Source organism: Sceloporus occidentalis, unplaced genomic scaffold (assembly GCF_023333645.1).
Source record: "Sceloporus occidentalis isolate IW3139 unplaced genomic scaffold, rSceOcc1.0.p SCAF_1, whole genome shotgun sequence".
Classification (NCBI taxonomy): Eukaryota; Metazoa; Chordata; class Lepidosauria; order Squamata; family Phrynosomatidae; genus Sceloporus; species Sceloporus occidentalis.
In genome coordinates this window covers 291,423,279-291,444,550 of record NW_028316981.1, presented here as the reverse complement: position 1 = coordinate 291,444,550, position 21,272 = coordinate 291,423,279, and the positions used below count along the sequence as shown (strand labels likewise).

Here is a 21,272-nt window from a genome sequence, read left to right as displayed (position 1 = left end):
TCCCAAAAAGTACTGGAAAAAAAGTATTGTCAGTGCAGGCTGTGGCTGATGTCAGAGGAGAGCAACATGAGAGTAATGGCAGTGGGAAGGCAGTAGAGGTGGCCTAGGGGCAGCTGCAGATGAACTGTCAGTGGCAAAAGAGAAGGTGGCAGAGGAAAGAGCAGCCTCCATCCCAGCCCCACCCCCACAACCTTCTCTGCCAGTACAGTCCCTGCTACCAGTGTGGCAAAGGAGACCATCATAGAGCACAGTTCCCTGCCTAGCCTGGAGGTGATTTTGGGGCAGCCTGGGAACAATTGGGTCAATACTTCTAAACTTTATGGGAATTGCAGAGCAGCCTTGGAAGAAAGTTTCAAGGAATATGGGAAAAACTGAGAAGTAATGAGACTCAGTAGAGAAGGGAGCAAGGGGAGGAAAAAAAAACAAACTACAGAGATGGAAGCAAAAGGATTCATAGTTTTTTGCTGCAACGTTATGTGCAAAGCTTGTCTCCTTGCCAGAATATATCACCAACTACACCTGCATCAAGTGCAAATTGTTGGCTCTTTTGGAAGGTCAGTGCATTACAGCTATGTGTTGAATCCTTTCAGTGTATCCGAGAACAGGAGGACTTCCTGGAAAGAACACAGAAGTAACAGGAACAATCTGCCAAGGAAAATGAAGAGGCTTGTAACAGTGAGGAAACAACCTGGAGGAAAGTCCCTGTGAGGAGCAGAATGTATAAAAGGGATTCAGAACCTCTCCTACTAAACACTTGCTTCCTACATCTTCAGGAAGTTAGCAGCAGTGAAGATATTCAAACAGAAAACCAGTAACAAGGGATATTGCATGTGAAGAAAGGAGTCAAGGCAGTCACCTATGACATAAAGAAAGGTGTTGATGACTATGGACTTATTGCTGAGGGACTGCCATCTATCAGCATGACAACATGAATTGGGAAGTCTGCTCTCTCCCTGGCACCTGCATTTGGGATGTCATGGACAACTTGCTGAAGCTCATCAAGAACATAGATAAATATCACTTTCTTCTCATTCATGTGGACACCAGGGACACTGTGAAGAACACCTCTGACTAGATCACCTTAGACTATGAAAACCCTGGAAAGAAGGGGAAGGGTTTAGGAGTGCAGTTGGTACTCTTTCCAGTTCTAACAGTTAATGATAGCGGGCCACAGATGGACTCTCTTAACCGCTTGCCAAGATTTTTTGAGAAATCAATACCTCTCTCTCTCTGTGTGTGTGTGTGTGTGTGTGTGTGTATGTGTGTGTGTGTGTGTGTGTGTTCTGGAACCAGATCCCAGTGGAAACCAAGGTCTCATTGTACTTTAATTAGCAAAGTGATTAAATGTGGAATAGGCAGGAACAGAGTTGGATCTATAACTGATTGGAAAATTGCTCAACTAGTCACTGAGAGATGCACTTCAAACTTGAAGGAGTTCTCAAGTGGAGTGTCTCAGAGTTCTATTCTGCAGCCATTTCTCTTCATCATAGATGATGGGATGGAGGGAAACTTTATCAAGTTTGCAAATGACACAAAACTGGGTATGGTGTGTGTAGCAGATTGGACGATTGGGTCAGTATTCAAAAAGACCTAGATAAACTAAAAAATTGGGCAGAAATTAAGAAAATGAAATTAAATGGAGACAAATGAAACATTCTATGTTTAGGCCACAAAAATCAAATGCACAGGTGTAGGATGGGGAATACATGGTTTGGCAATATTACATATGAAAAGGAAGGGCCTTGGGAATGTTGATCATATGTTGAATTTGAGCCAGCACTGTGATTCTACAGCAAAGAAGGTGATTACTAGAAACATAGTTTCCAAGTCAAGAGAAGTAATGCAGCCAACTGTCACTATTTGCGGACTTGCTATCCACGGATTCAAGCATCTGCGGATGGCAAGCCAGTGTTGTCCCCAATGGGAGCAAGTGCACGTGGCTACACTGACATTAGGGACAGCCTGTGTTGTCCCCTGTGGCGGCAAATGCACATGGCCATGCAACCATTAGGGACAGCTCCTGTTGCCCTAATGGCGGTGCAGCCATGTGTATGCATTGTCACTGGGAACAATAAGGGCTGACCCTAATGGCAGGATAGCTACGTGCACACACCACCATTGAAGTCCCATTGTTCCTAATGGTGGCACAGCCCCATGCATGCACCACCATAGGAGATAACGGAACCGTGGATTTTGGTACACATGGGGGGAAGGGTCCAGAACAGCTCCCCTGTGGATACTGAGGAACTAATGTGGTAGCACAATATTCTGGGATGGTCAGGCCTTATGTGGAGTATGGCATTCAGTTTTGGGCACCTCATTTTAAGGATACAGACATACTGGAGCAGGTTCAGAGAAGGGCAATGAGAAAGGTAAGAGGTATGGAGAATAAAACGTCTGTGGAAAGATTGAAGGATCTGCACATGTTCAGTGTGATGAAGAGCTGAAGACTTAAGAGGTGAAATAATTACACTTTTTAAATACTTCATAGGCTGTCACAGAGAAGAGAGGAAGGCCTAATCTCTGCTACCTCAGGGGGTAGGACCAGGTCTAATAGTTTGAAGTTAAAGAAGAGTAGATTTTGATTGAACATTAGACGAAACTTCCCGGCAGTAAGAGCAGTTTGGCAATGGAATCAATTGCCTAGAAAAGTGGTGGGGTCTCTTTCCCTGGATATCTTCAGAAAGAGGCTGGACAGCTACCCTCTGGGGATGGTTTAGCTGGAGATCCTATACTTAGCAGGGCATTGGAACTGATGGCCCATGAGGCCCCATCTAACTCTATGATACTATCACTCTATGGCTATCCTGAAACCACTAATGCTATGCTGTTTCCAACCACATGATGTGGGATCTGTGTGTGTAAAGTTATGTACCATGATGACAAAGTGCTCATTAATGTGTCAATGACTCGACATTAGGAGGAACATCCTGACAATAAGGGCTGTTCGACAGTAGAACACACTCCTCGAAGAGTGGTGGAATCTCCTTCCTTAGAGGTCTTTAATAGAGGCTGGATGGCCATCTGTCAGGGATGCTTTGATTGAGGGTTCCTGCATGGCAGGAGGTTGTACTGGATGGCCCTTTTGGTCTCATCCAACTCTACGATTCTATGATTCTATGACTGGCACCATAGTAGCCAATGTGTAAATGGGGCCTAAATCGGCACACTTAACTTGGAAAATTCTTCATCTGGAAGTATTGAAAGTCATACTTTAAGGTGAAAACTGGAGCAAATGAAACAATTTCTTTACCAGACTGTACACTTTAACCCTGTCTTCTCTTGTGATCTCCCTCTCCTTCATGCAGACATTAGAAGAAGAAGAAATAACATCATTTCTAGGTTTGACACTACATGCTGTAGTAGAATAAGTTGTCCAAATTATTATAGTATACACTGAGCAAGTTGTGCATTGCCAAACAAACAGGATGCTATAGTATACTTATTTCTTTTAAAAATATCACCACAGTCAACTAGAAAACTACAGAGAAGACAGAGTACACACCTGAAAGCTTAAAGAAAGCAATGATCAACAAAACAATCAGTTCAGTCAATTAAAATGAGATCATGTCTAGTCTTCAACTTCAGATTCAGTGCCAGCATTATAGGAAATGAAATGCAGAAAACATCAATTCACATTTAACAATTTCAAACTTAAGTAGATATATTTGGGATTACTTATAAAAATGCTGACGAACTCTATTAGTTTTACTGGATTGTGGGGTGCTCTTGTTCATCTTTTGATCTGTTTTATGCAAATATATTTTTTTAAAAAATTAAAACTAAAATACCCAAGCATGCATGGAACATTTTGAGATACTGTCCAGGGCAAAGAAGAAAAATCAGTGGTACTGGTGAAATACACACAGCAGGATCAAGCATACAAATTTGCATAAAAACACTGCATGTAAAAGTAGCATTGTAGGTCTCAAGCCATTGCATTATAGTTGTGTTGCATGTTATAGTTTGTAAAAATTTTAAATGTTACATTTTGGCATGAATAGCTGAAACTAAATTTCTAAACAAATACTTTGCAATGGTACACCACACAGGAGCAATTTTTGTTATTATTATTTGGGTCTAAAAAATTATTTACAGCAGTATTAATGAGTCTTCACTAATTCTCCCTCCCACAGGTGAAGATAAAAGTCCACCCAGCTTTCTGAAACAGAAGAGCAATTCTGTGGCAAATTTCACCAACAACAAGCAGAATAGCTAAACCACCTTCTGTTGACAGTGCAAATGTCATTGATCCTTCAAGCTAAATCTGAATATAAAAGCACAAAAAAAAAAAAAAAAAAGGAAAAAGAAAAGGGAGCCAGGAGCTTTAAAATGGGAAGTGTCTCAATTATTTTTAATTAAGACAATTTAAATCTAATTGTTCAACAGGTGCCAAATTCAAGATTACATATATTCTATGAAACTTGTTGTCAATATTTTATTATTGTTTTGTGGCTCCTGGAATTTATAATACGGTCATTATTTTGCCATAAAACTGGAACAAGAAATCTCTTCAAATTTTGAATCAGGTTGAAAAATAAATAACATTACAACCAATGTTTATAGACTCGTTTAACGATTTATGAACAAGGAAGACATGAGAGGCCATTTTGATTGCTTCCCCCCCCCCCCCCTTCTTCTTCTGACTGTCTTTCTGTATATTGTACATTCAATTTCAAGGGATAAGTTTGTCTAAAGTTTTTCTTTTCATAGTAGACAGCTCTGGTCTAATCAGTAATTAGTTAAAACAGTTTTCCAGGAGCAAGCTCAGTTTATGTCAATACCTCTGATTTTATTATATGGTCTGCATGAATCATAAGTTTGACGCAAACCGTGGTTTATCCCCCTCTAGTTCAGTATTTAAGACTGTGGAAGAATCCCTTTGCAGTGTGGCCGCTGACGGTGTGGTTCCTCGCGGAGGTGGAATTGCTCCTGAAGACATCTGGCGGAAGAGGGCAACTCTTTGGGGGACTGTGCCTTTGCTCGCAGCCTGGAGGCCTGTGCTTTGGAAACTGGATACTGGCTGAGGAATAGAGGCTAAGGATTCTCCCACTGTTGGATGAGGTCTCGCAATCATCGTGGAAACCTCGTGGGGCAAAGAAGGCTGTGAGGCCGAGAGAGGCCTCACCTCCCTTGTCAGACTAGCATTGTGAAGAGCTTGTGTACTCTTGTGGACATCACTTTTCTGTGATGCACTAGGCATCTGCTGCAGTGGTTGTTGTGACTGTTGCTGCTGCTGAAGCTGCTGCTGCGACTGTTGCTGCTGCAGCAGTGACAACTGTGAAGCAGTAGGGGTTGCATACTGAAAGGTTCGTCCAGCCGCTAGAGGGCTTTGTACTGGGGGGCTACAGACTGCAGAAGAGTAAGAGCAAGGCGAGAAAATGGCAGCTTGCTGAGGAGTCTGGGTGCTCGGTGTTGGAGAATTCAGGCTCCCATGAGAGAGGCTTGTCATGGAATACACAGGTGGAGACTGTGTCCTGACATGCATTACTGAGGCTGCCGTTGCAGGGCTTGAATTCAGAGCTGGCATTTGCTGCAAAGTTATTGGTCCAACAGTCTGCACCATCTCACGATCGTGTTTCACAATCTGTTTCAAAATTTCACTCTCCTGGTTATTGAAAACCCCAGTGTTGAGATCTTTTTGGAATTTCTGGAGCAGGAGAGAATTCTTCTTTCCTTTGGGGTGAAATGAATATAACATGTCATGTAAATTAGCAATTCTTTGCCATGCTAGCAGATTTTTTTTAAAAAAATATACTTTTTTTTCATCAAGGTTATCTAATCAAAGACAAATATTCACATCCAGTCTATACTTGACTTTCAGTGTTTGAAACTGCTGTTTTAACTGTTTCCAAACTGGGTCCTAGGATTGTTTTTCAACAGCTTATAGGAGTTTTTGATTAGTGTTTTAAGGTGCAGCTACACTGTAGAAATGATACAGTTTGACATACTTTAAATGCTGTAGCTCCATCCTATGGAATCCTGGAATTTGTAGTTTTTCAAGCTCTTTAGCCTTCTCTGCCAAAGAGAGCTGGTGCCTGACAAAACTACAAATACCAGGATCCTGTAAGATGGAGCCATGACAGTTAAAGTGGTGTCAAACTGCATTATTTCTACAGTGTAGATGCACACTTAATGTGTTTTTAAAATGTTTTTATCTTTGCATTACTGTAATTGTTTTTTGTTTGTTCATCGCTTTGGGAGCCCTTCTGAGCTGGGAGGCAATATAGAAATACTTTAAATGAATAAATGAATATACCCCCATTACTGCCCTCCCAGGAATACAAATGAGGATTGTTTTCACTGAAGACTGAGATTGGAAATGTTACTCTTTTTTGATTACAACGACTCTTTCACACTACACATTGTGATTCTACTTTAACTGACATGGCAACATTGTATGGAATCCTGAGGTTTGTAGTTTAGAGAGGCACTGGAGTGGTCTCCTGAAAATTCTGTCTGATAATTTATCCCCCTGTAAACTGCAAATACCAGGATTCCATGTTATGTTGTCATGGCAGTAAAAGTGGAATTGTAGCACTAAAACTGTTTAATGTAGCAAGGCCTCAAATATCAGGAATCCCACAGTCAGCCAATGCAGCCATGCTGGTGGGAGGATTCTGGACATTTGCAGTCCAAAAAAGTAACTTTTCCAAACCCTGACTGAGGTGAGAGATTAGAAATTGTTATCAAAAGCTATTGCAATAGCAATAGCAAGTACATTTCTATACCGCTTATCAGTGCACTTAAGCACTCCCTAAGCTGTTTACAATGTGTAAACCAATTGCCCCCAACAAGCTTGGTACTCATTTTAGTGACCTTGGACGGATGCAAGCCTGAGTCAAGCTTAAGCCCTTGGCTGGTATTGAATTCTCAATCTTGCAGTTTGTGAGTGAGTGGCTGCAGTACAGGCATTTAACCACTGTGCCACCAGGATAGGTGTTATGGAATAGATTGTGTCATTCTAGCAGTGTCCTTCAAAACATCTGTTTACTTTCATTCTGATAAAAACAAATATTTCCTATTAATTTTGATGAAGAAATTCCTGTAAACACACACAAAGAAAAACTTTGCTGGATCATATGAAATGCCCATCTGGTGCAGGGCTTTACTTCTCAAAATAGCTAATCAGATGTCTCCAGGAAACCCCAATTATGGCATTAAGTAAAAAACCCTCTCTTCCCTTTCCTTCTCACAAATTAGTACTCCATTGCAACTTAATGATTCCCATTACACATATGACTAACACCCTCTGACTAGCATCCTGCTAGTTGCAGCTACAGTAGACCCATTCAATCAATTGTTGAGTGATCAACATGTCATATTAACATGTAGGGTAGTCTCCACTGAGTCAATGAGCCTACTCTTGTCAGGGAGAACAACACAATTTAGGCTCTTGGCAGAATGTTTACCTCCCCTGAAGGAACAATGGGCATCATTATGGTTGTCAGGACATCAAAGCCACTTTATCTCAGATGACAAAGGTGTGTGTGTGTGTGTGTGTGTGTGTGTGTGTGTGTGTGTGTGCATGGACATTCATGCAGATATGCTTGTGAAATTGTCCAGCTGAATTAGCTGAAGAGGTCTTCTTTACCCCATACTTACCCGAGCAGCATACTTTCCCACAGCTCTCTACAAATAGGGTTAAGAAACCCAATTGAGTGGGACAATCAGGCAGCAATACTTTCCAGGAACAAAGAACTTCCATTCATGGAATGTACAGGGATCAATGCTTAGAGAAGCCAGTTTTGGACTACAGTTTCCAGAATCTCTTATCAAGTGTGTCCAATGGCCATAGCTGGCTGGCCATTCATGGAACTGCAGCCCAAAAAGTAACCTTTTCAAACTTTAGCATAGATACAGCTCTAGGGTACTTCATATTGCATCGGAGAACTAGAAGAAGAGCCAATATCCCACAATGCCAAATATACCATTCCCTATGTGCATTTTGCTAGTTATTCACAGAAAAGAATAATCTACTAATGCTTCATCATTTTGCTTTTATTATTGTATGCATTGCTCGATTCTTTATGAGCAAATATATTCTACAGTTTAAGAACAGGTTTCTGTGGCTTCTCTAAACCTTAGAAAGGAAAGGAAATGGAATAACTCAATTTTAAGTGTTAAAAGAGCCCATCTCTCTCCTTGCCAAGCTGTCCTAATTTCCCAAATGCTAAATATGTTATGTAAGTTATAAATACATGTGCCCATTTAACACATTTCCTGGAACTAATTATTAAACACTGGTAAGCAGTGACCACCAGATTGAGAGGAGTAATCTTTCAACATGTCTGTGAACTAATATGAACTCAGAGCATATTATGTAGTACCTAGTTGTGTAACAAGAGTCACTGCATATAAATCTTGCATGCTGTTACAGAACAGAGGATGCATGTAATCCACTGCTCCCAAACACACTTTTTTTAAAGCTACAGCTACAATCATAACAGTGGAGCATAATTTCACATATTCTAATAAATCTGTTGCAATACCATTGAGAGAATCATCTGAAGTTTGAATTAAAGTTCAAACTGAGTAGAATATGTCTACACCTTTCCTTTTTGGCAATGAGAGCTAACACAAAAGCTCTACTCAGACATTCAAAAAGGGACTGAATTAACATGGGAAGAAGGAAGCTTGCTAGGCTTGCATCCATTCTACTTTGTCCATGCTAAGACCAATAGTCCTGAAGACGAGAGCCATTTCTATGCAAGGAGGGTCTCTATGTGAGCCAGAACCTCAGATTCTCTAGGATTCTGCTCATGCAGAGACCCTCCATGTACAGAAGAGGCTCTTGTTTGGAATTTAGTACTTTTCTCCAGAGCAATGTAATGTGTTGCATGCTGCTTTAATTGCTTTTTGAACACTTGAATATGGCTAAAGGGTCTCATATAGAGACTTCTTAAGTGTGTGGGATGGTCTATGGTTCTTTTACCTGGGTGGAAATACTGCATCCATGCAAGGAGAACTTATCAATCTGGGCTGCACTATGTGGAGATCTATGAAAGCAGTATCTCTTTTCATCATCAGCTGCAAAACTGCAGCTGCCCATTACTTGGGCATCCTTCAACCCATGCCATGGGTTTGAGGGCATGTTCCCCACTGGGGTACTGCCTACCTTGTGATGGAGATGGGGAATAGTGAAGGAGATGATGAGTACATCCTTAAACCCTGCCTGTAAAGTGACATGTGCTGGTGTAACCATCTGTCACCATCAGGATTCTGATCCTAATTTTTAGTTTTCCAAAGCACTGGACATGCTTCAGGAGTATGGGGCCCCTCATGGATAAATGTTTAGCCTGGTTCCCAGAATACCTATGTGACGGAATAACACTGCATGTTCACATGGACATCCCCAGGAAGTACTGCCCTTGAAGAGGCTGCATGTGAAACAGGACTTTTCTGCAGTCCTTAAAACTTCAGAAATTTGTTGTTTAAACTTCATGTCCTCCTTCATTTCACAGATGAAAACTGGGACGGACATGTGTGGTCATGCAAAAGTAGAGTATGGTCAAGATGGGAAATGTTATTAATAAGGAAGAGCACACAAGCTGAGAGAGGCTGTAACAGTTTGCATTTGCCTGACCCTATTGGGACAGGAAAGATTCTGCTCCTATCCAGTTCTCTCCCCACTTCTGAGTTAACTGAGTGCAAACTACTTCTTCACTTCAAACTTGGTATGCAGCAACTGAAGTATGCTGAAGACAAAGGGTGAAAAGTGGGAGAAGGAGAGGGAAACTGGGTAATTTTAAAAACAGCTGAAAAAGTGACAGGAGATCAATCACGACCGTCCTTGCCAAATCAAGGTGTTGGGAGTGTATGCTATTTGCAGCAGCATTATGTGACTATTCATAGACAGGCTCGCACCCTGCCAGCACTTGCTGGTATTCCAAAGTGACAATGCAGGAAAAACAACAACAACACTTTTGTAGTGAAAGAAAGATCGACAAAAGAAGGAGGTAAAATTTAGCACAGCTATACTCTGCATCAGAGGTGAGAAAAGTTACTTCTTTGGACAATAATTCCCAGATTCCCTCAACTATCTCTGAGAGTTGTTGTCCCAAAAATAAGCTTTTCTGAAGGCTGGATTTGAATACACAATTTTCTATGCAATTGTACAGTCACAGAGTTATAGGTGCAGAGCTGGGAATATGGCTGTGAACCAAAACAATCACCTAAACAATTGAAGGGCCCTAAAATGAAGAAACTGACACTTCCAAAGGCTGAATTGGCTCACCATGCAGATTAGCAATGGTTTCTGCTGCTAGTTCTAGAAAAACTACAAAAGGAGCTGTGGTGGATTCAGAAAAATGCAATATATTTATGTGAGAGGTTTCTAGAAGTAAATATTGAGAGCGTCTCATATTAATTTTGAAGAAAAACTGAGCTTAGACAATATTCCTCTTGAAAATATTAAAAGCAGTATTACCTGAAGTAAAAGAAGGGTTGCTGTATTATCTGACTGCAAGAGCCAGAATATTAAACGCTAAATACTGGAGAAGTCTTCAATGGCCTAGATTAAGAGAATGATATGTCTGATTATGGGATACAGCTCCCCTAAGTAAACTGAAATGGGCTTTATGGTTAAAAAATGGGAAATGTAATGAAAATTGAGCTGAAAAGGAGTGGCATTACCTTATTTGGTACTAGAATACAAGGCAAGAAATAGTCATAGCAAATCTTTACCCACTTATGTTGATACTGTATATATATTATTGTGCATGAATAGCTTGGCTAGTAAGGTTCTATAAATATGTAACTTTTTAGGATAGATTTGAAAAACATAGTACAAACACACAATTATGAAGAAAGAAAACTGCAGAAACTTGATCAATTTGTGCAGGCAGTCTTGATGCAGTATAATGCACTCATTACCACCAAGATATAGGCAATGATGAACCTATTACATGCAATTTTAATTAGAATAATCTTCTCAGAATCCTCTTCCCCATATGCACACTGGCTGACATCCTGTTAGTGGCATACACACATGTAGGTTTGACTTCAGTATGACCTTTCAGGAGTGTTGCTGAGATTGGTATTCCTTCCTCTGCAGTGTCCAAAGCCCCTCTCCCTACAAGACTAACTGTACACCCTCTGAAAATCCTACCCCAAGACCAACACATGGGAAGCTGGTAGGATTGGAGAAGTGGTTGGCTATGCCTCTGTAGTCAGATGTAAAATGATTATAGCAGCAATGAGATCCACCAAGATCTTTCGGAGGTCTCAGCATAACTATAAATGCTTTGCATACAGGGACATAGATGCTTCTCCAATCCTGCATGCTTCTTACGAGGCACAGAGTAGCTATGCTGGAAGGGAGGCTACAGAGGTTGTATGATAAATCAAGGGGAGGGGATGGAATAAGACTTAGTTTAGCATTGGTCTGTATGTACAATTACTATGCTTTGCTGTCTTAGAATGAGTGCAACTACAGTCTATATAGCACTGGGCATTTTGGAAAACACTTCTGACAAACTCCATATGCGATTTATAAACAATAATATTCGTGCCATACAGTCTTAGATGTTCTCTTGGCATAAGAAAGTGTTCTTAAACTGGATTATTTAAACTTCACTTGCACTTTTCTTTTATAATAATACATGTCTTATTTATAAAGTGATAGTGCCACTTCATGAAATAGAATAGGGCTGTGGGTTTTATTTTTTATATTTTTTAAGTTTTACTATTTAATTTTGGGCCACTTGTCTATAGTATTTTAATGTTTGTTGAAAACATTTATAAGCTGTTTTTCTAATCAAGTATGCAAAACAGCTTATAAAAGAAACAAAAAGAAGCAAGGCATAAGGTTTAGGGGTAGGCAAAATTTAGCCTATGGGCCACATGTGGTCCCCAGGACCATGTTTATAGACCTCAATATATATATATATATATATATATATATATATATATATATTGCAATTTCCTCCCAATTTCAGTTTTGCTTCAAAATGCTGTCAAATGAGCTCTAGAGATGTAGAGGTAATTTCCAACACGTTTGGAATCCCCCTGTTCCCTCCCAGGGATCAAAACACATTTCTGCAAAAATTAAAAATAACAATAAAAACACCCTCTAGGGGTGTGAGGAGGCTTTCCCACCATGTTTCAATCCCCTGAACCAATTTAAGTCTAGGAGAGGCCTTTTTTGAAATAGAAATAATGCCAGAACCAAAACCTAGTTGAAACACTATAATTAAATTCAAGACAAGGATCCACAAAATGAAAAAGTTATGCTTTTGTTTTTTAAAGTTTAAAACATAAAAATTATTAGTGAACATTTGGGTTTCACCTTATTTCCCAAATGATAAAGGAATCCATGACTCTGTTACTCAGTAGAAAAGGACATTCCATTAATGGTGGTCCACCCCTAAAAGGGCCCTGAAAATGTGCACTCGAATGCTATGCACATGGTGGTGTTCATGTGGAAGAAGATGGTTCTTCAGTCACCATAGCTCAAGTTGTTCAAGGTTCTGAAGCACTTGAACTCAGAACAGAAATGCATGATAAATCAGCGCAAATACTTTGAGACAGGTGATACGGGACTGATATGACTCTCTGCCAGAGATCTGGCCATGCTGTTCTAAACCACAGAATGCTTGACATTCTGAATTTCTTTTCTTTTTCAACCTACTAGTCCTCATATGTTGCATTATTTGCGGGGGGAGAGGGGGAGGAAGGTGGTGCTGCAAAAGGCTCCAAGTTATGTCTTTCTGTTCATGAATGTCTTTTTTGTGCCAGAAGATACTCCTGTAAGTACCAGGGTGTGGAAGCCAAAGGACCAGGATTTGGACTGATCTGATACTGTAAATAGTCTTGCATAAAAGTCCTTCTCTTACCGAGTTTTTAAAGAAATGATTGTGTAATACAGTTAAACATTTAGTCATCATTTTAAATTAAAATATTTGTTATTACTTATTTTCCACCAATTTTAAGGGAGGAAAAGGCTTGGGGAACACCCCCCCACACTTGAAGAAATGGCTTTTCCCACAATTCCTTTCACTCAACCCCCTCCTCAAGCCTTCACATCTCTAACCCCACCTTTAAAAGCATCAGCATGGGATAAGGCAAAGTGTTACTTTTCTTGACCCAAAAGAAATAAATATTAATGTGTGGTTGAACAGAAAAGAAATGAGCATGAACATGGAAAGAGAAGCATACCTATCCTATCAAGCCTGTCAATGGCCACAGTTTCAAATGCTCTTCTCATCATGGGGTACTCCTCCAGAACCTCATTGAAGTTGTCCACAGACAGAGAATACAGCCGGCAGTATGTGTCAGCCCTTACGCTGGCAGTGCGTCGGCCTTTGGTCAAAAGGCAGATCTCTGGGGTGAAAGAAAGAAAGGGAACCAAGGGAAATGGTTAAAGAAGTAGCTGAAAAATGAACTGATTAAAAAAAAAGAATGATTCAAACCATTTTTTGTAGATTTGAAGGAGTCTTGTATCTTTCTAAGCAAGAGAAACATTGGATTCTTCATTTTAATACATATGTACACATAAACACTTCAAAAACTTGACCTTACAATTAGCAAACAAGAAATCATACAACTTTGATAAAGTAAAACATTTGGATTAAGTTATTCAGCAAGGCACTACTGTTGCTGGTGGTCCTCATTTTCCTCCTCCCCCTCCCTCCCATCCCCTCCTCCTCCTCTTGATGTCTATATTTTATTCCAGTACCTTCTTTGCCAGCTCTGATGACTACAGCGGCTTCCACACTGCTTTAATTGACATGGCTCCATCCTATGGAATCTTTGAATTTGTAGCTTTTTGTACCACCAGAGCTCTCTGACAGAGAAGGCTGAATATCTCACAAAACTAGAAGCCCCCAAATTCCATAGCATTGAGTCATGACAGTTAAAGCAGTGTCAAACTGCATTAATCCTGCAATGTAGATGCAGCCTATGATTTTAGCATACAAGCATTAAACAAATAAGCTAGAGTGAGTTGTATGATATTTTCTGACCACAATCAGAATTCCAGTACTTTGAGAATTAAGAACAAAATATACTGCACACTTCTTGTACAGTGGGCCCTTGTTGTCCACTGGGGTTTGGTTCCAAGATCTTCCGTGGATAACAAAACCCGTGGATGCTCAAGTCCCATTAAACATAATGGCATAGCAAAATGGTGTCCTTTATATCAAATGGCAAAATCAAGGTTTGCTTTTTTGGAATTTATACTTTTTTGGAATATTTTCAAGCCGTGGATGCTTGAATCTGTGGATAAAAAATCTGAATCTGTGGATAAAAAATCTGTGGATAAGGAGGGTCAACTGTAGTATGGATTATTTCCTGCCACCACCACCTTTACATCCATCCAAAGGAATAAATTTCAATTTCCCCCAAATGGAATTTTCATAAATCTACAGTGCAATAATAATAATAATAATAATAATAATGATGATGATGATGATGATGATGTATGAAGACCCTATGAATGAAAGATGTCAAAGTGACCCTGTCATTAGCTGCTTTGCTCAGGTCTTGCAAATTCAGGGTTGTGGCTTCCTCAGTTGAGTCTATCCACCTGGAGTGTGGTCTTCCTCATTTCCTACAGCCTTCCACCTTACCGAGCATTATTGTCTTTTCTAGTGAGGCATGTACAAAGTACACCAGTATTAGTTTGACCATTTTGGCTTCTAGTGAGATTTCAGGCTTGATGTGCTCTTTGACTTCAGTTATTTTTGGCAGTTCATGGTATCCCTTCCCTGAAAAGGCCCCAAACCACATCCAAACTCCTATCACAATTGTCCATTCACTTACCCTCTCTCCCCATGGACCAAAGCTACATAGCCATGTAGTAGAAGAGAGGAGAGTGATAATAGGCTGCTGTATTTTCTCGTTGCTGTTGTCTTATCACTTGCTTAGAGGGAGAAAATGATAGGTGGTGAAGGCAATGTAAAGAAAAGCAGGTCTTTGGGATGAGTCAAACTAGTATATCAAACAGGAGAAATTTCTCTTAAATTTGAATGAAAAGAAAGTGGGGCCAGAACGCATTCACTTAAAGTCGCAAGTTTCGCACAATTACGTGAATATGCATTGCATTCGAACTGGCTTCCCATTGCCCGAAAATAGCATGCCATTGCCCGAATTTGCATGTGGCAGTCTATCATGCAATAACATGAAACCATATGACTGCGTTCAGACTGACTTCCCATTGCCCGAATTTGTGTGTAGTGGGTTATCACGCAATAGCGTTAAACCCCATGATTGTGTTCAGATTGCCATCGGATTATACTTGCAATTCTCCTTGTCTGATAAACTCCAAAGTGACCCCTTTGCTGGGATTTGGCCTTGGCATGTGTTGAAGTATGCTGACTTCTAATACTGGTACTGGGTGGAATTGCTACATCACCATTTGTGAAGTGATCATAATGCTGTTGATTCTGCTGTTGGTTAAGCACAGGTTATGCCTGCATTAGCCTTAGTGTAATGACTGCCCAGTATATCAGGACTACAGGACTGGCTTATAAACTATGCAGAAACAAAGTCTGATATGCTTCATTTATAAATCCTAGTAGAAAATTCAGAAGTCATGCAGACGAGATTTAAATGAGGTGGAGTTATCATCAATCCTATTTGACATCTAAGTAAAAAGCAGCACATGGTTTATAAAACCAATTAGGTATGAATATGTATCTAACTCACACTATGGAACTCATCAGTGGAAATTGTTCCTTAGGAGAAAAGGAGGGAGGGGAGAGAAAGAGCTTCAATCCTTTTACAAAGAGCTGGATACTGCCCATGGCTGCTTCATTATATACAATGAATGTGAACTCTGGAGACATCAGGATTAAAATATGAAGCATAAAATTGCATTACATTTTAGAGGATTTATTTGCATGGAAGTCTGATGCTCATTTCTGCCAATTTTTTGGTCATACCAGTGTTTTAATGCTATTTGTGATCATGACATTGACAGTTTATTTAAAGCAATTCATCTTTTTTTTAAAGTTCTATATGAATAAATACTGTTTCTGTTCCATAATACAAACAACCTTTCAGCCACCTTCATTACAATTTGCCTTTATCATTATTGTGTTAGGATAGTTATACAATGCTTTTTTTTAAATGGCATATTAGGAGAACCCTCTGAACCAAATAAAGAATGGCTCTAGCGTTATATAAATATCCTCAGCCACATTTCATCCCTGCATTCAGCAAATGCCATCCATTCACAGATTACTTCTTTCTTTTCAGGAGAGGTATTTTGAGGACAGATATTTTAAAATTACCAACATTCTATAGAAACACATCTGACTTTTATTTGAGGATTAGAGTTAGGATTTAAGAATGACTAGATCAGTCATAGCGACAACTGCAACAGCTATGCCAGTAATAGGTTATTTTGGGGTCCTCTACCAATGCTTGGTTATATTATGCTACTATATTTAATACCATCCTTCCACTTTCTTTTTTTTTCAACCAGTTACTAAAGGATTAGCTGTGTAGCTGTCAGTGAAATTATAGCTGAACCATAATAGTCATCTTAGCTTATTTCCACTTCTGCTTCTGTAGGAAAGCACCTCCTATTTGGGCCAGCGCAAATTAATCTAAATATCATCCTAAAATCCTGTACGTTAGAAAGAAACAACACTGATCATACTAGCTGGAGGATTCTGTGAGCTGTAGTGCAAAACAGTAATGTTTCCAAGCTCTGGGCTGTCCTAAACTTTTTGGTATAGTGAAAGCTTTAGAACATGGGAACTGACCAATTACTGAAGGACGTTTCTCGACTAGACTGAGCTGAAAGTAAGCCAGAATATTCTATAGGTCCATGCCCAATATACACAACTAGTAAAGCCAATCTTATATTGCCACTCTTATATACAGCAAACAGAAACTAGAGTGGAATGAGGAGAAAGATCTGGAGAATTGTACATGTTCATGCAAGAATTTTGCATGAACAAGATTTGGAACTGTAATATAAAGAATATATTTTTGTTCATTTAGCTTAAGTTTTAGCTTACCTGCGGAGAAAAAAGAAGTTCATAAAGATTAGTTATACAAAATTCTGAGGTTGCACAGCCAAGAAACTTATGCACTCCTGTGAGTTGTGTTCTATGACCCATGCCACAAATGCACGTTCCTGAAATTTTAAGCAAGCAAGCAAGCAAACCAATAGCATTGACATAAGTTTAATATGCAATGATTTTGGTGTCCAGGACAAAGGCCAAATCATCCCCACTCCCAGCAAACAATTATGTAGTTTCAGAATTAGTTTGAATTGTTTGACTGGTCCTCCTGCATTGAACATGCAAAATTTGACAGCAGAATAGAAAGCCACATAAACAAAACCAATCAACCAACTAAGCAAATCCCCAGCTTACTTCCAATTACACTTAGCACCAATATCACTCATGTCTATCATTTCTTTTAATTACTCAAATTCTTTTCCCCCAAACAATTGCTCCCATGAACATTTAAAGGATGAAGGCTAATCATTTTTTCTAATGAAAGAGAGCAATCTGAAGGCACAAAGGCAATACTAAACCCCTCAGTTTATTTCTGCAAGCCAAATTTTGTACAATGCCGATTAGTGGTTCAGCAAAATGGGAATGTCTTGATTTTGGTTCTCCATAAAAGAGATGGAATCATATTTCTTCTAGACAAAATGAATGATAATGCAGATGCCTTCTTTGGAAAGTAGAACTAACATGTGCATTCATGACACTAAGTGAGCTGGCCAGGCTGGATCTGTAATCCAGAAAAGTAACTTTTCCAAACTTTGGGCAGGTGGACTACATTTCTATCCCATCTTCAACAATGTGAGTAGAAATTCTCTTAGTTGATGAAACTTTAAGAACACCAGGGTTGCTGAGAATGCTTTTGGGCCCTATTGATTCTGTTTTTAAAGCACCATCCCTAGTTGTTTGCCAGCAGCAGATCTGTAGAACAAGTGGAGGATGCCAGTGGGTGAATGAAGGCTGGCTGGCTGGGTAAGTACCTCTGGCATGCCATTGCTGGCTTTGTGCAAAGTGGGAAAGGGGCCCTGGCTGTGTATAAAGAAGAAGGATCCGAAGAGGGAACTTTCTTCCCATTCCCCTTCAGATGGTGAGGGAAGCAAGCTAACTTTTTGGTGTGGTGGGCAGGAGAAAATGGGAAAGAGTGTCTGCCACCTGGAGCAGCTTGGAGCTTGGCTCAGCTGGAGGCAGGAGGACTTCCCTCCTTTGTTCTCTCTCACATTTGGTCAGCTTTGCAGGAGTGACTCCAGAGGAAGCCAGCCTCCTTTTCTGGCCCACTTGGTAGTAGTTTTGAATCCTTGCCATCAGGCTGTAAATCTTTACACGCGTTTTCAAAGAATATTAAAAAAGAAAAGAAAAGAAAAATAATGATACTGCTGAGAAAGACAACAGCATCTATAACGTAGACACCTTGAGGCCTTGCCATTCAACATCAGAACAATACACAGATTAACAAGCAAATCACTTCCTCTCAACGAACAGTATATATGCCCCATAGTCTTTCATACCCGCATTCTCTGGAGAATTTCTGTTATGAAGAAATGGCTGCTCTGTGAGCCCTTTGCTGACAAGAGAAGCAAAAAGACACTTCCGTGATGCTTCAGAAGCATGACTGGCTATCACATCTTTGCATTTCTGAAGCATTTTGCCGATGTTTTAACCACAGTAAGCCTCCATGTGATAATTCCCCTAGTTTGGACCTGAGCTGTGACTCCCCCCCCCCCCCCCTTCACTGCTGGGCGCAAGTAAATTGTACCAACTGCTCTGAACTGTTGGCCGTAAAAAATCCATTCCAAATCCCAATACAGGTTAATTTTAATGAGATTCACTGGTGTCACTAGGGGCTCAGACCACACTGGGTGCCTACCCCCTTGCACTGGGTGACATCAACCCTAGCGTTGCCACTGATCACACATTTCCCCGGACTGCAAGCTAAAATCCTAGCAAGATGATGAAGTCCATCTATCTGTTTTTTTACCTCTCACCCCAGCTAGATATGCACACCAGCCTCCCTCCCCTGTACCAAAGAGCTTACAGTTTTCAAAGAAATAGTCTATACTATTTCTATGGTATAGTCAAGACCACTGAAGCTATGCATACTTTGTCTATGTTGTGCTGTGCTGAATTCTGAACTTGGAATTTCCAAGTTCTCAAACTGTGGCTGCCTAACGCACGGCACTTGCAGGAATGGAAACGGAATGGAACAGAACAGGGGGGAAATGGGTGTTATCACACAGGAGAACACCGCTGATGCCACCAGGAGTCCCCAAGTCATTCCCCAGCCATTCCATGGCAGCTGGCTTTGAAGATCGGTTCAAAATCATTCTTCCAAATTGGCTGCCAAGAACTGCTGGGGAATGGCTTGGGGACTCCCAGCAGCATGGCGCCATTCTCCCATGTAGTAACATCTGCTTTCCCCCCATTCTGTTCCCATGCCTGCAAGTGCCGTGCGATATCCTCTTTGGACTCCAGCCCCCAAAAGCCCCAGCCAGCTTGGCCAACAATCAGGAATTCTGGGAGCTGAAGTCCAAAATGTCTGGAAGACTAAGGACTGAGAAGGATGGGAAAAATAGAAGAAAACAATTGTTGCAGCACCTCTAAGAATAACTGGTTTTTATTTCTGTGTGAGCCTTCATTGGTATAAACCTACTTCTTCAGAGGCAGTACTGAGTAGTATTAAGGTCTCAGGCATAAAGCATATTTATACAATTTTGGAAGTGGTATAGAATGTAACAGGATCCAGAAAAATGCAAAGCATGACTTTTTCAAAGGTCTGCATAACACGATAGGTCTTTCAGACATTTACAGAGATAGTGGGGGAGTAACAAGTTATAAGTAAGGAAGTAATGTATAAGGTGGATAGAACAAAACTTTTTTTCTGACAGAACAGATGGGAAAAACATATATATATATATATATATATATTTTGCTCACCATAAGAAATATTTTACACTAGTTATAACAATCCTCATGGGAGATGTTGTTAACATAAGGTGTTGGGAGAGGGTCATTAAGTCTATCTTGAAAGAAGGATCCTCCGTTGCTCACAGCATTGTGAGACCCTGTCTCCAGCTGTGACATTGTTCAAAATATTCCCCCCCCCCCCCCCCCCCCAATTTATCAGTTCTCCCTTCTCTGCAGAGGGCAATGTCAGCCACCACTTGACAGGAAGTCCTTCTCCTGAAGTAAGTCTCAAGTTCCTTGCCAAGACAGAAGGACACTTTCCTCTCTGCGGGAACTTATTTGAAAGTGTTGAAGGAGGAGGCAGAGTCCTTTGTAGGAACGTAAAGAAGATTCTCTATTTTTTTCACCCTTTTTGAAACAGCTAGACATTTTGTTTAAAAACTGTCAGCAAAATGAGCACTCCCCAATCAATTTCTCTTAAATTTGTGCAAGAAACATTTGTGCAAAATTAGCCTATTTTCCTCTTCTGAAGCACAGCAAATCTATGCACAGATCAAGCACAGTTTAGGATTAGAAATCAAAAGGACACAAACAATCCATCAAATGCTTACACTTTTTTTTAAAAAAATATCTATACAACAAGGTAGCAGAATTCATATAATGTGTAAAAGATGTTTGCACAAAACATGTTTTGCAAATGAAAGCATTTCTCTGAAAATGCACAAAAAATTCTTTATGCTCTTAGCTTCAGGCTTGTGGTCTTCAATGTGTCAAGAGCTAGGGTGTCCTTGGAAACCTGATTTTCCACTTGGGACACATTTCTCAGAACCCAAGCACTTGGAGAGCTGGATTCAAAAAGTGAAAAGGTGGAGACCATGTGCTATGTGTAGGGCCTATAGAAAAAGTGAGGTTAATGTGAATTGTTATTCTGTTGCTTGTAAGTCCTCTGCCACTGTGAAATACAGCCATAGGTGACAGTAATTAGTCCAATAGCTATAACTGTTATAATTCAGACACACTTAATTCAGAATTAAGTGTGCACTTGGTGTATGACAATGTTGAGCTATGTGTACATGAATATTGAGAACGTTCTGAATCTGCAAATGAACCTATGGTAGATCCTAGATGTCGATCTGTCAAGTGATGCCACATTTCTGCCCTAGAGGAAACTATTTTAATACTGGTGCCACCCTGCCCAAATATGTTTAATGAAATGATGAGGAAGAAAGCTGCAAAGGTTTTTCTAGATCACTTCTGAGGAACATCTGAGCCCCTTCCTGCCTTTCCTGAGAGACTGCTGCTGCTCTTTAAAACTAAAACAGAAGAATGAAGTGGGCCAATGGAACACTCTTGTCTTCAGTGTTCCATTGGCCCACTTATTCCCAAATAATTCTCCAATAAAAT

General features: G+C 40.2%; 1 protein-coding gene across 1 annotated transcript in view; it reads right to left on the bottom strand.

Moving 5' to 3' along the window:
• Nucleotides 1-1,241: 1,241 nt before the first annotated feature.
• Nucleotides 1,242-21,272, bottom strand: part of HCN1 (hyperpolarization activated cyclic nucleotide gated potassium channel 1) — a 287,755-nt gene continuing 267,724 nt past the window's right edge. Inside the window, exons 7-8 of the mRNA XM_089495810.1 lie at nt 13,159-13,323; nt 1,242-5,676 (exon numbers count right to left, since the gene is read on the bottom strand). Coding sequence (XP_089351936.1) covers nt 4,814-5,676; nt 13,159-13,323 — 1,028 coding nt within the window. The 3' untranslated portion in view covers nt 1,242-4,813. The remainder of the gene's footprint in view (nt 5,677-13,158; nt 13,324-21,272) is intronic.